Source organism: Corvus kubaryi, unplaced genomic scaffold (genome assembly GCF_017639235.1).
Source record: "Corvus kubaryi isolate FWS band 111438036 unplaced genomic scaffold, C.kubaryi_AGA036_p1.0 137, whole genome shotgun sequence".
NCBI classification, from domain to species: domain Eukaryota; kingdom Metazoa; phylum Chordata; class Aves; order Passeriformes; family Corvidae; genus Corvus; species Corvus kubaryi.
Window position 1 is genome coordinate 12146053 of NW_024580671.1, and position 14239 is coordinate 12160291.

Sequence of the window (14239 nt, forward strand, 5' to 3'; positions counted from 1 at the left end):
AAGTAGTAGTTACTGAGGCTCTTCTGATAAGTATTCCTTAAAGTTGTCTAGCTTTATCCTAAAAGCCACAAGGTATGTATCTTTCAGCACTTCCAATTACAGTCTTGATCCTTTGTATATAGTATAATGTGTTTTTTCTTTTTGCTTCAGTTTTCTTCCACATAGCATGTTTACATCATTGTTCCCAAAGGAGTTTGGGAGGGGAGGAGGGGGAGTGCAAGAAAGAATATGCCAGCTATATGAATATGATGCCAGCTGGTGAGTGACAGCAAGAACAGGTGAAAAACCCAGAAAAATTTAAAAGGAGGCTGAGAGTTGTAGTGGCACGCTGTGGAGACCACCCAGAACATGCCCAGATGTGGACAGTCATGTTGGTTTTGCAAGGACTCTGATATGGCTACCTCCAAGAGAGCTCTAATCTGGAATCCGTGCAAACACAAGATGGTCAGACCAGGCATCCATCAATTTCCATGTCTCAGCCTCAGCACTGGTTAGAAAGGTACATCTAGTCCTAGCAAAATGTGGTTTTTTTCTCTTCATGTATCCACTTATTTTCCATCAGGAGATTCCACTATGGTTTAATTTGCCTGTTTGTGATGCAGATTATTCTGCCTCTCAGGGTTTAGTTGAGGAACAGGAGGTACTGTATTAGTTGACATACACACATATGTTAAGATAGTTACTTTACATCTGACAGGTATGCAGAACAGGCTGCATGGACTGTTCTCCAAAATTGTCTTTTACTTTTTTTTTTTACTTGGTTTTTACTTGTTTTTTTTTTTTTACTTTACTTTTACTTGTTTTTTACCAGGTTGCTCCACCTCCAGGCTCCTACACATACTCCTTGTCAGGATAGTAGGGTGAGATCCAACTAAGAAGTTTTCAAAACACTGCTGATCAGGATATAGCTGGAAGAAAAAGTTATGCTGAAAGTGCAGGAGTCTTTTTTTTTGTGCTGAGCTTTCAAAGAGAAACAAAAGATAGGAATTCAGGTTTTAATCTGTTCTTGCCTTGGATTTTCCATGTTACAGTGTGCTTGATGAGTTCCAACTCATCAGGACCATGAAGCTTACATGGATATTTTTCTTCGGTAGAAAACATTTCATACTGACAATCTTTATCAAGAGACAGTATGACTATCTCAGATCTTTAAAAACTGGTGTGGGGGCAATGTTTGAGCACTTAAGAGCTTTTACATCTGAAAGGTGTTAATTAGACCCTCAGCAAAATGGATACAGAAGTTTCTGTGCTGCTTTGTATTTCCCCAGAGTAAGGAAAGTACAAGTCAGTATGTCAGATGTATGGTAGCTGTTTACATGGAATGAAGCTTAAGATCAGGATTGATAGGGCTGTTACAGGATTTCTGGCCTACCTGGTGTGTTTAAAGTCATGAATGTTGAGAGGGAAGGCTAAGGTTTCTCATACACATAATGAAAAACTGGTATTCTCTGTTAAGCTGGTATTCACACAGGCTTATGTAAAAGTAATTAAATCAGGCTGTATGCATTCATGGTCATTGGTTTGTGGGGTTTTTTGCTGCAAGTCAGGGTGTAGGCACTCAAATTGCAAAAGGCATGTTCAAATTCACGTAGATATTTTTGGTGGTTTTATCTGCATTCCCTGGTGTTCCTGCTGCTTTAGCTGTAACAGGAGAAGTTGTAAGGAAGCTGCAGCATGTTGCTGTTCCTTCCACATGAAGAAATTGTTATCAAATTGCTGCAGATTTGTTTCTGGGAGAGCTTGATGTGCTGGTTTTCTTGTTGCATGGGATCTCTATTTCTCTCATCTCCCCTTGAAGGTTTGTGAAAGTAAACCAATGGGGTGTATGCAGCTCCTTTTGTCTGTAGCAGCATCTCACAGGAAAGGTTTTCTTTTGGGTTTTCTTACCCCCACCCTCCTCTCAGTGAAAAAACTTTCATGTCATTGTACCCACACACATACTGTTTGGTTCTGTCTTGACAATTAAGATAGGCTTGTGTTTTCAAGCATGTCCTTCTTGACTAATCTTGATGGTGATTTGGCAGTTATGAGAAAGATGATACATTGTTTTTTTCAATTTGCTTAAGTGATGAAGAAATACCAAATTAGAGTTGAACTTTCTCATTTTAAATAAAGTTGGGTCTTAAACTGTTTGGATATCTTCAGTGCTGAGTAATCTTCCAGGTGTGAATTACTACGCTTACATTCTTTCGAAAAGAAACTGGACTAGGGTGTTGGAGCAATAGGGAGTGAACCGTTCAGCTGTTCCGCAGCTGAGTAACTTCTACAAATATGATTAAGCAGGAAGGTGCAGTGAGGGCTGGTTTTTGATTGTGAGATGGACTAGGACTGCAATGTGTAGTGCAGTTTCAGTGAGCAAAAGAAGTTGTTCATCACTCCTCAATATGGCCTTACCATCTCCAAAAAAAGAAAAATGTTCCTGAAACAAACAAGCTCTGGGTTTTTTGTTTGTTTGGGGTTTTTTGTTGTTGTTGTTGTTGTTGTTGTAACCTGGTCTGTGTCAGGTAATTTGCCAGCTGGTTTAAGTGCTACTCTGAAGACTGTGTAAGAGTTTTATTTGGTTCCATTAGGTCCAACTAAACTTTGTAATACAGGGGCTATTATCCTGCCAGTTGTGAGGAATTTCTGTTTTATGGAGCAGTGCTGACACAAAGACAGTACTGTGCAAGCCGTCTTATAACTGAACACTTTCACACTGCAATTTAGGAGGCGTGCAGTTCAGGAAATTGCTGGCTTGTGCTGGAGCACACTTTTACTGCAAGGAAAATTTTATTCGTCACTCAAGTAATTGGCAGTTTTAATACCTTGTTAGTAATTACCTTATAAACAAAGTAATGCATAAATGCAAGGCTCTATGACCTGTTATCTAACTCACATTATTATTTGGCTGGTGGAACTGATGCATGGTGGTGGTGTTTGTTGTTGTTTTTTATTAAAGTAATTTGTTTCCATTTGTTATAAATACTTTCAGCTAAGAGTTAAAAAATGCAGTGTACCTCTACCAGACAGCCTAAGGAATGAAACATGATACAAGCTCAGCGTTGGAGAGGCTGCAGGATCACTTACCCATTCCCACACGTGGTCAGAAAGCCCATTAATCTCACTTCTGGTTCAGTTTGTGAGTTGGGACATTTTTGTCTAGAGCAGTAGTTCCCCCACATCCCTTGAATACATGAGGGTTGTCCATGCTACCCTAATGTTTGGCTTACTGTTTGATCCAGAGCAAGTACTTCCAGTAAAGGTAAACACCTTCCAGAATTAATATTCTTGTTGATAGTTTTACTAAAATTGCATTTGCCTCCAATCTCTAGGATCTGGGGAAAGCTCCTAAATTTTGGTAATTCATTAGGCAAGGTACAGAATGTACCACAGCTAGAACTGACTTGAACTTAACAAGGTAACAAGAATAATTTCGGGTTACATTTAATTGGTCATGATCTGCTTTCACCTATGTACTGGTAGCCCCAAACGAATAACCCTATTAATGTTGCTGATGTTCATGTACGATTCTGTACATTTTGCTGCTGAGATGGGAAAAACTTGTAGGTTGCTGGGTATGAACATGAAATAGGGTCTCTGGAAAAAGTTCATGTCCTTGAAAGTGAAAAAAGAGGTGTTCCTTATAGCAGACTATGATACCCAAGTCTTCAGATTGTTGCATGTGTTTTGTTGTGGAATTGGGTGTGATGCTGAGCTGAAGTTTGACCAGACATGAAGTCCAAAACTCCTGTAATGACCTCTAATATGCAGAATTTTTGTTCTTTGCCAACTCAGTAGAAGAATCTGTAGGTTGAAATACTAGGTCTAATTCCACAATTAGAGAATGTTTTTCAGAGGGGGTGCACTGTCATCCATGTTTTATAATCCAGCTCTATTTTTTTTCCTGGAAACTCAGTTGGACTTTCATGCCAAGGGAGTTTTCAAAAAAAAACCCAAAACACTGTATTTAGCTGCTATGATATTAATTTGCTTAAAATAGGAAACAGCTCTAACCTTATTTCATTGCAATACTGTGACATACTGTTCCGTGCAAGTACCAGATATTTCTACTGTTCAGAAACAGATGATTATAGAGTTTTACATCTCTTTTTAACAGTCATGAAGTGCAGTAATTTTATCATATTGCATTTTTTTCATAGTTTCCTGGGATTATATTTTAAGAAATACTAATGAACGTTTATTTAAACTATTCCAATTTGTGATTTTGGAAATTTTTAATGTTATGCATAAAGAACATACTTTATTGGTTTTCTGTAACTCAAAGTTATTTTCAAGTAGGGGAATTAGGAACTAACTTTTGCCAGAGTTGTGTAAAGATGTGCTTACTCTGGAAATGACAGTCTTTTCCCTACTGCCCTTAAATTTCAGGACCAGTAACAAGATCGCCAGCATTTTGTCTGAACATCTGAAGCCATTTCAGAGTCTGGAAACTTTGGACTTGAGCAACAACAATATATCTGAGCTAAAAATGTCATCATTTCCACCATTACAGCTCAAGTATCTGTAAGTAAAAATTAATTTTTTTTTCCTTCTTTCAGGTTGCTTTGAAAAATCTTCTTTGATAATTTAGATTCGCAGCTGTTTATTAAGGTACTAAATCTTCTTTTAGTTAGAATGACATTAAATATTCCTACTTTCACCTGTCTAGTTTAAGATAAGCTGCTAACTTGAATACATGAGTTGTTACAATGAGATGTTTTAATTCATTAAAAAAGGCTAAGGCCATTATTTTGAGATGAAACAAAGAGACGTGTCTCTTGAGAGAAATAATTATGCAATAAAATGAATTTAAGTTCCCCATGGATAGGCTAGTTTGTAGTTATATGGAGTTTGGTAGACTTCTTGTGAATACACTTCAGTTCTTGTTCAGGAATATTGCAATGCCAGATATACTCACTGATAAAACAGTAACAGGATTGCCACATTATCTTCTTCCATTATCGCACTCTGGCAGAATAGAGTAAAACTGTGGGGGTGAAATACTATTTGACTATAGAATTAGCTGTCAAGAGCTCTAATTAATATAAAATTCCATTTATAGATGAGTAAGCACCACAAAAGCTTTGTGTTTCACTACTTGTTGTTAAGAATTTATTAAATAGCTGTAAATTTGACCTTCTAGACATTGTTTCAACAGGTATATTAACAGTAACCGAATAACCTCTATGGAGCCTGGTACCTTTGACAATTTGTCTACCACACTTCAAGTACTGAAACTGAACAGGAACAAAATTTCAGCAATTCCTCAAAAGATGTTTAAACTGTCCCATCTGCAGCACCTGTAAGTGTAACCTACAATTGACTAATTGTTTTCAGGTTTTCCAAAGCACTGGCAGTGCTTGAACTTTAGCCTTTAATTTAACCAGAGGCAGAGTGAGACAGACAGAGAAAACATATTACTACAACCCTTACTAACTGCAGCGTTGTACTGAACAAAACTAGTCTTATATGTTGGTGAGATGTGAACAGTCTTTGTGTTTAAAATTGTGTTCGCCTTTTAAAAGTTTAAAAAGAAAAAAAGGCTGGAAAAGGGGTAGTAGCAATATTTCTGTAAAAAAGCATCAGGAAAACAGTAAGTAAAGTAAACCTATATAGTTCACTGCAGCAGTCATTTACTTACTTTGTGCTTTCACAGTGAAGTGAAGGAAATTAATTTGCTTTCACATGGCATGACAATAAGCAATATGCTTGAATAAATGGACCTTCAGCTTTACCGATGGAGTGCTGTCCATAAAGGTTTTACTGAATAAATAATAAAGTTCTATGAAAGAGACTGTGGGATTTTTTTGTTGTTGTTGGAAAGCTTAGAAAGTGCAGAAAATGGACAAGAGAATGGATTGCACTTTGTCAAATCCTGGATAATTATTTTCCATATCAGATAGTCAGGAGTTAAAAATGACAGAGTCTCTTAGGTTAACCTTGAAAGTGATAGGTTATAAGAACACCAAAATGTTAGGGTTCTTGACACTTCTGGAAACAGTGATTGTGTTTCTTCTGTATACAAATGCAGGAAGGGTTTAATCAGGCCTCAGTAGAAGAGTATGAGAACAGTACTGCAGAGCTCGGGATTTGTTAATGATCTTGGTAGACTTTCTGATCTTAAATTCACCTTAAATTTTGGATGTTGGTTATATCCTTGCCTAAAAATGTTCCCTTTGTTCATAGTTGGTATGCTGACTGAGTTATGTTAGGTAGTTCATTTGCAAGAAAGGCAAAAAATTTGTGTTATCACCTGAAAGTATTCAGAGAGGAGTGGGGAAGAACTAAAGCCTGTTCTTATTGAATGTTCTTCACTTTTTATTCATATTTAAACACACGATGAGAACTAGGGTTCTCCCTCAGGTCTGTTATCAGGTAGGTCTTGTGTCAGACTGCCATAGAGGAAAGGTGAGTTCTTTCGGGACTGACACCCTGAAAAATAATGACGGTATAACTATGGGGAGAGGATTATTTAGACCTTTACTTTGCATGGGGCAGTAAGTTTTGGAAGGAGAGGATTCCTCTTAGTTTGGTAGATCTAAGACTTCCTTGAGGGGGCAGATGATCACTCATCTTTTGGTAGTATTGTCTAATCCTGTCACTGCGTCTTGGCCTCCAGCTCCCTCACAGGATACACATTGCTCCCGGTTTCTGACTGCAGAGGGTGAGTGTAGTGGGAGAAGGGTGTGTGCCAGGACCACTTGAGAAAAGAGGGAAGGCACTATGTGTAACTGGTTGTGGAGGAGGGAGAGATACATGTAATGAGTGCTTGGCTACAGGTACAGGAAGAGGTCACCCAGGATACTCAATTTTGTCTAGTTATCACAACTAAAATTTTAACTTTTTCTTGACTGATTATTGATTGCAATTACAGTCCAACCTTAACAGCTCTACTGCTGGATAAACACCAGGAACTTGCTTTCCGTTTTGAATTAGCGAACAGGATTAACCATGACATTCTAGGTCTGCAGGGATTCTTTAAGACTGAAAGTCAAGGAACTACCAAGTACTTGTCCTCAGTATCAGAAAGGCACAAAGGTATTAACATGGTTGAACAAAATGTGTTAAAATAAAATGTTTGATTTTTATTACTTTTTGTCTCTGTTTTATGTGCAAGAAAAGTGTTTAAATAGTTTTTTCCAGAGAGGGAAGAAAGGTTGTTGGCACATAGGTAAAATTACTGTGCTGTAACTGTAAATTTTATTGATGCAGGGAGCTGAATCGCAACAAAATCAAAAAAATAGATGGACTTACTTTCCAAGGACTTCCTGCTTTGAAATCATTAAAACTGCAGAGAAATGGGGTTATGAGGCTCATGGATGGTGCTTTCTGGGGTTTGACCAACATGGAAGTCTTGTAAGTATCAAACTTGCTGGTAGGTTCTGCTGATAACATATTAAGTAGATTTGCACAAAATTAATAGAATTGCTTGGTAAAATTTTAAGGCGTTTTTGAATTAAAATGTTGTGGTGTGGTCTGAAAAGCAGCAAGCAGTCATTAGTGAATGTGTAGAGCAGCACATTTTAAATGCATACAGTTCTAAATTTAAATAGAGGCTCCAGCTAGCTAGCAGTATTGTGAGATGTGTGTTGCCCAGATGTGGACCTGTGGCATAGCAATGCATGCTTCTGAGTTTCTGAACCTTATGTCTTTTTCTGTTTGAATGTGTTTGTAGGCAGCTGGACCATAACAACTTAACAGAGGTAACCAAAGGCTGGCTTTATGGCTTACTGATGCTGCATCAACTCCATCTCAGCCAAAATGCCATCAGCAGGATCAGCCCTGATGCCTGGGAGTTTTGCCAAAAACTCAGTGAGCTGTGAGTACCTTTATTCTCTTCCAGTTTCAAAAGCCGGGCACATGCTAAAACATGAGTTTCTTACCACTGATTTGTGAATTTTTCATAGCAAAGTTTCCAAGGTGACAACAACTTTACTGTATTAGACAGTTATGTCTTGTTGAAAGAAGTTGAAGTTAACTGTGATGGCTTTATTTCACTGTAGCAGTTGTACTAAAGCTGTAACACAGTCATTTTCAAATGAAGGAAATTATTTCTGCAGTAATTTGTGAATTGTTCGAAACAGTGCAAAATGCTGTGTGGTCAGAAATGATGTAGTAGGTTTGTGTGATAATCACAAGGGGAAAAATTGTGATCCCCCCTGAAAATTTATGTGGGTTGAACTGAGTTAAATTAGCACTTCAGCATGAACATTAAAATGCTTTTTTCCCCCCCTTAAATTTGCAGAGATTTGACATTCAATCAATTAGCAAGGTTAGATGATTCAAGCTTCATTGGTTTAAGCGTGCTGGTTGGACTGTACATTGGAAACAACAAAGTAAATTACATTGCTGATTGTGCCTTCAAGGGACTTTCCGGTCTACAGATTCTGTAAGTTGACAAACTCAATTTGTAACATAAAAAACCTTAAGAAAAATCCTGTGTTTATAGGTTCTTTTTTTTCCTTTTGCAATAGACAAGAATGTTCTGTTAACTTCCCCTGATCAGTGTATGATTTTGGTACAGTAGGATTTCTTTTCAGAATAGTTGGGGAAGGGACTCTTTTGTTAAGGCTGTGCACAGTGTTGATGGTAACTGTGATACAAACTTTCAGTAGCATTATTGTGGGAGAGGCATATCTCTGCTTGAAGGCAGCAAGCAGAGCACTGCTACCCACAGTTTTGGGGATCTGGATCATAGTTGTGTCCTAATTAAATCATTTTCCCTCATGGTAGAAGTAAGAAGACGAAACTCATTGTCATGACTGGACAATTGCTTTAAGCATTTGAGCATGTTTTGAAATAGCGTTTCTTAAAGGAAGGGAAAGAACAAAGTAAACTAATCTAAATATATTTCACTTCATTAAAACCTTCCCACTGCATACCACTGACCCATCTGTCAGCCAGATGAGCACAACGATTGCCTTTCCCTCTAGGCTTTATTTTCAGGGGTTTGCTCACATACTCACACTTAGGGCATCCAGGAAAGATGCAGATTAGAGGGGTGTACACTATGTTTTTTAAGAATACAGAGAGTTGGAGATCATAAAGAGAGGAAGTTAGAAAATTGCAGGGTGTTTAGGAATTAAGTGTTAGGCTTTTCTTCATAGATTTTTCTTTCTCCTCCAGCCCTACCCTGTTGATTCTTTGCTGACAGACCATTATGTACACAAATCTCTAATCTCTTTATGCTTCACAGATAATTAAGCAGGTGTTTGGGGATATTAAAATGATTCTCTGGGTGTTAATATTATGGACTTAAAAAGACATGACGGTGTTTCATTTCAAAGGGATGACAGTTGATCCTTTCTCTTCCTGCGATGCACCTTCTCTTAAGATAGTCCTGTATCTGAATACCTTTGAAGGGGTATGTGGGTTTATTTGCTCACAGTTCTAAAAATTATTGAGTTTGTGATCTTTTTAATTACCAAAAAGTACTAATAATCTTCAGAGTCTCTCGGAAAAAATTGAAATTATAAAGTTAATCAGGAAAAGCTTTTCTTAAAAAACCCACAAAAACCAGCTAAACAAAAATCCAACCTAACAGAAAGCTGTTTTAGAATTTTTTTAAAAATAATACATGCTGTTGAAGAAGTATGTACCTTGTTCTTTTTAATAGTTTTTGTGGTTTGATTTCCCCTCCCCTCTTAAACAGGGATCTGAAAAACAATGAAATATCATGGACTATTGAAGATATGAATGGTGCTTTCTCTGGCTTAGATAAACTTAGGAAGCTGTGAGTATTGCTGCAATATTTGTATTTTCATCATGCCTTAAAAAAATTAGCTTATTATGTGTCTTTCAAGGGACAAGCCCAACACTTACGGATATTAAATTTTCCACAGCAGAGATGATTTTTTTCTTCCTTACCACTTTATTCTCTATAACCTGTTCCTTTTCAGTAAAAGAAATTCCAGATTTTCTAAGTCAAACTAATCTGAAATATTTTAAGTATTATTAATATTTTTGGACATACTTATCAAAGAGTGAGGTTTTCCATAGCAAGGAGTAATAAGTGTATCATATGACAAAGGCATAGTGATAGGGATAGTCTTCAATAAGATAAAACAGCATCCAGTGGAAGTGGCTCCATTGCATTGAAATTTTCAAATGCATATTTATGAAATTAAAAGGTGTTTATAGTTTTACATTTAGAATAATCCATGTCACTTAACTGGACATCTTAAATGTCTTCTAAAATCATTGTAATCTAGATATTTATTCAAGGGGAATAAATGAGTATTTTTTACATGTGAGACATTTGGCTCCATTGGAGATGGGTTAGTGGTGTATACGAGTCACAGTTCAAAAACAAATGCCAAAAATGTAATTACTCAGCTCAAAAATTCTCCCATTTAATTACATCTCTTTTGCACCTTGTGCTTAAATTTCTCAGGGTACTCCAAGGGAACAGGATTAGATCCATTACAAAGAAAGCATTTTCTGGTTTGGATGCACTTGAACACTTGTAAGTAGTAGAAAGTCACATTTAATGCAAAATTGGAATAAAATGAACTTTGATACTAACTGAAATTGAAGTAGGACTAACAAGCTTTCCTTATGACTTGGGATGCAATACACTTACGATCACGTTGCTGCTGTGATCTTCAGAAGATTCTTCTGTTTTGGAGTTACACTGAGTACGAATTTTGGAATTAATGCAGAAATTCTTACATATTAAGCATGCTATGAAACTCCTTATTTGTGTCTCTTTCACTTTTGAGCTGGAGAGTTCTTTGTATATCAATAAAATAGCAAACTATTGCTTGAGTCTTAAATCCATTCAGTTTAATAAATTACTGTAATCATTCTGTTTTTCTTTTTTTTTCCTAGAGATCTAAGTAACAATGCAATTATGTCAGTTCAAGGGAATGCATTTTCACAAATGAAGAAACTCAAAGAATTGTAAGTTTCTATCAAAAGACGTGATCTCTATTAAGTATTTGTATCCTGATAAATATATAAATAAGAGCCTTGTAAGACGTCACCTGATGCAGTGATAGACTCCTGCTGTAATCTCTCTGAAGTAACATCAAAAGGTTATGTCAGTGTTTTGGGGTTTTTTTATTTTTTATATGATGGGGGTATTTAAATGAGAAAGTGTAGGATAGGAGGCATTTCACTTTCTCCTGCGTTTGTTGTCTTCTTATTTTAAATTGGGTGAACTCTAACAGGTTTTAGATAAAAGAGACGTTGATGTAATGTGCTCTAAGATCAGCAGTGCTATCACTGAGCTAAAGCTTGCTGGACCAGTGAAATGCAGTGCTGTAATTCTTTTGTAAAGACCTGGTTGTCAGTGCTTGTAATTGGCTCCTTCTCTCCTGTAGTAGCAGAGAGACAGATCTTCAGAGAAGTCATGAAGCGGTCACTGCGAAAAATGTGTTCTAGTGAGGATGGGTTTTTGTCCTTTTACCCCTTTTTTCGATTGATCAATGCAGAACAGCACTGGCTCAGGGACTGAGTGCAGAGGGTTATACCGAAAGGGGTGACATCAAACTGACAACCTGTCACTAGTGGGGTTCAGCAGGGCTCCATCCTTGGCCCTGTGCTCTACATAAAAGACTTGGACGCAGGACTGGAAGGGATACTGAGCAAGTTCACAGGCAATACAAAACTGGGAGGAGCTGTTGACTCCCTCGAAGTCAGGGAGGCCCCACAGAGAGACCTCAACAAGTGAGAGGGCTGAGTGATCACCAGCTGTGTGAAGTTCAGCAAGAGAAAGGGCTGGGTTTTGCACCTGGGGTAGGGCAGCCCTGAATGTAGGTACAGGCTGGGTAATGAGGTGCTGGAAAGCAGAGCCCTGGAAAGGGACCTGGTGTCCTGGTCGAGGGAAAGTTGAATGTGAGTCACCAGTACCCTGGCAGCCAGGAGGGCCACCCTTGTGCTGGGGTGCAGCAGGCACAGCATCGCCAGCCAGGGAAAGGAGGGGGTGGTCCCGCTCTGCTCTGCACTGGGGCGGCCTCACCTCGAGCGCTGTGTGCAGTTTTGGGAGCCACAGTACAAGAAAATATATTAAACTCTTAGTGTGTCCAAAGGAGGGCAGCAAAGATGGTGAAGGGCCTTGAGGCAAAGCCATGTGAGGAGCAGCTGAGGTCATTTGGACTGTTAAGCCTGGGGTCAACAAGACTGAGGGGAGACCTCGTTGCAGTCTGCAACTTCCTCATGAGGGGAAGATGAGGAGCAGACACTGATCTCTGCTCTGTGGGGACCAGTGACAGGACAGAGAGAATGGCCTGAAGTTGTGTCAAGGGAGATTCAGGTTGAATCCTAGAAAAAGGGTCTTCACTGGAGGGTGGTTGGGCCCTGGAACAGGCTCCCCAGGGGAAGTTCACAGCACCAAGCCTGACATTGCTGAAGGATTTGGACAATGCTCTTGGGTATATGGTGTGATTCTTGGGAATGGTTCTGTGCAAGGCCAGGAGTGGGACTTCTGATGATCCTTGTGAGTCCCTTCCAACTCAGCATATTCTGTGGATCTGTGTGAATTATTTTTGCTTTTTTTTTCAAGAACAAGTAAGATTTGAAGGAACGGTATTTTGTTACTGAGTGTGGGTTTTTAATATGTTTTTTAAGGGTGATTTGAGTTTTCAGCCAAAACTGGGAACTTCTCTTGCTTAAACTTCTGATTCTAGATGTTTACCAGAATATTCCTTAGCTTTCTTATTTTTTCCCTCTGTGAATGGAGATACTCCTACAGGTTATGTAAGCTAATAACTAGTTCGGCACTTGTTATTTCAACACATTACTATTCTTTTCACTCATCTTTTTAAATATCTTCGCCAAGATAAATTCTGGCTGAAAAGGAAATTAGAGAATGAATTTGTCTCAGATGTTGACTTTCAGAGTACCTGCCTTCTGGACTGCTCTCCTGCATGCCCATTCTGTGTGTGTGACTGCAGACTGTAGTTTTGTATTGAGAGACACTACAAACATGCTTGTTTGCCTGAACTCATAGCTGAAGCTGGGAGTTGAGGATAACATGTCTGCTCTGTGGCATGTAGGAGTCATGACAATGGGTGTCACTAATTAGAGCTGAACAATATTGCTGTCTTTCTCTTTCAATATCTGTATTCAACCTGAAAACTTAGTTTTGTTACAAAAGTTTGCTCATGCAGATCTGTATTGCAAACAGAAAAAACCAGGCTTTGATTTTAATTGCTTTTTCTTAGGCACTTCAACACATCAAGTCTCTTGTGTGACTGCCAGTTAAAATGGCTACCACAGTGGATGTCAGAGAATAACTTCCAGAACTTTGTAAATGCCAGTTGTGCCCATCCTCAGCTGCTAAAAGGGAGGAGTATTTTTGCTGTTAGCCTGGATGGGTTTGTCTGTGGTGAGTGTAGCCTCAATTTCTCATTCCATAAACCAAATTTTGCTGTGTGCTTGGGGTTTTTTGTGGTTCCTTGATGTGTTGTGATTTCTGCAACAAAATGGAGAGGATGTGATACTTATTAACATTTTCTTCTGTTCTCAGACTATGATGTAGATGCTCAAAGCTTGTGGCTTTGTGTAACACAGGGAGTGACGGTATTCTGACTTTTATTTCAAGTACAGCTTACATAGAACATAGCATAGCATGCAAGTGAAAGCTCATCAGCTTGTGAGGGTAAATGAATGTGCCTCTAGATTTAAAAGATTGCTTAGATAACTGTGGTTTTTAAACGAGGCATATTTTGGCAAAATTAGGATGCAGTTTTTGGATTTGAGTATATGAAATTTTTTTTCATACTCCATTAGTCTTGAGGTTATTCCAGGGCTGATAAAATTTGGAAGTAAAGCCATACCAGCCTCAGTTCTGACATTTTTTATGTGTGCTTGTTGTCTGCTTCAAAAAGTATTCGTAGTATGTAAATTACTGCCTTTATATAAACTGTTAAAAAAAATACCTGTTTACCACAGTTACAATACTGATGTTTTTATATTTCAGTTCACCAGATAGTAAATGCTAGTAAAATATTTTTACTTTAAGACCTGAGAATTTAAGGTGATAGCATCTGCCTTAAAAATGAAATTTTTCTATGTGTTTAGTAGCATTCATTATCACCTATGTTATGTTCTCTATTTAAAGCAAAGTGAAGCTAAGCATTCAGAGTAAAGACATATATTTGAGTACTCTGATATGTAAAGTGGGAATTTTGAAAATACCAGGAAATTTAAAAGCTAACTGCATTTCATGTATTTTTGCTGAATACATTTTATTTTTCTTACTAAAGAAAATTCAAACTTTTTATTCTTTGGAGACAAAACAGTAAGTGTTTTCTCA

General features: G+C 38.0%; 1 protein-coding gene across 3 annotated transcripts in view; it reads left to right on the forward strand.

Annotated features, from left to right (window-relative positions):
- LRIG3 (leucine rich repeats and immunoglobulin like domains 3) overlaps window positions 1–14239 on the forward strand; it is a 43067-nt gene that overhangs the window by 16302 nt on the left and 12526 nt on the right. For all 3 annotated transcript variants that reach the window (XM_042017891.1, XM_042017892.1, XM_042017893.1), the window contains exons 4-12: window positions 4369–4503; window positions 5138–5281; window positions 7192–7335; window positions 7655–7798; window positions 8225–8368; window positions 9632–9712; window positions 10373–10444; window positions 10810–10881; window positions 13146–13309. In XM_042017891.1, coding sequence (XP_041873825.1) covers window positions 4369–4503; window positions 5138–5281; window positions 7192–7335; window positions 7655–7798; window positions 8225–8368; window positions 9632–9712; window positions 10373–10444; window positions 10810–10881; window positions 13146–13309 — 1100 coding nt within the window. The remainder of the gene's footprint in view (window positions 1–4368; window positions 4504–5137; window positions 5282–7191; window positions 7336–7654; window positions 7799–8224; window positions 8369–9631; window positions 9713–10372; window positions 10445–10809; window positions 10882–13145; window positions 13310–14239) is intronic.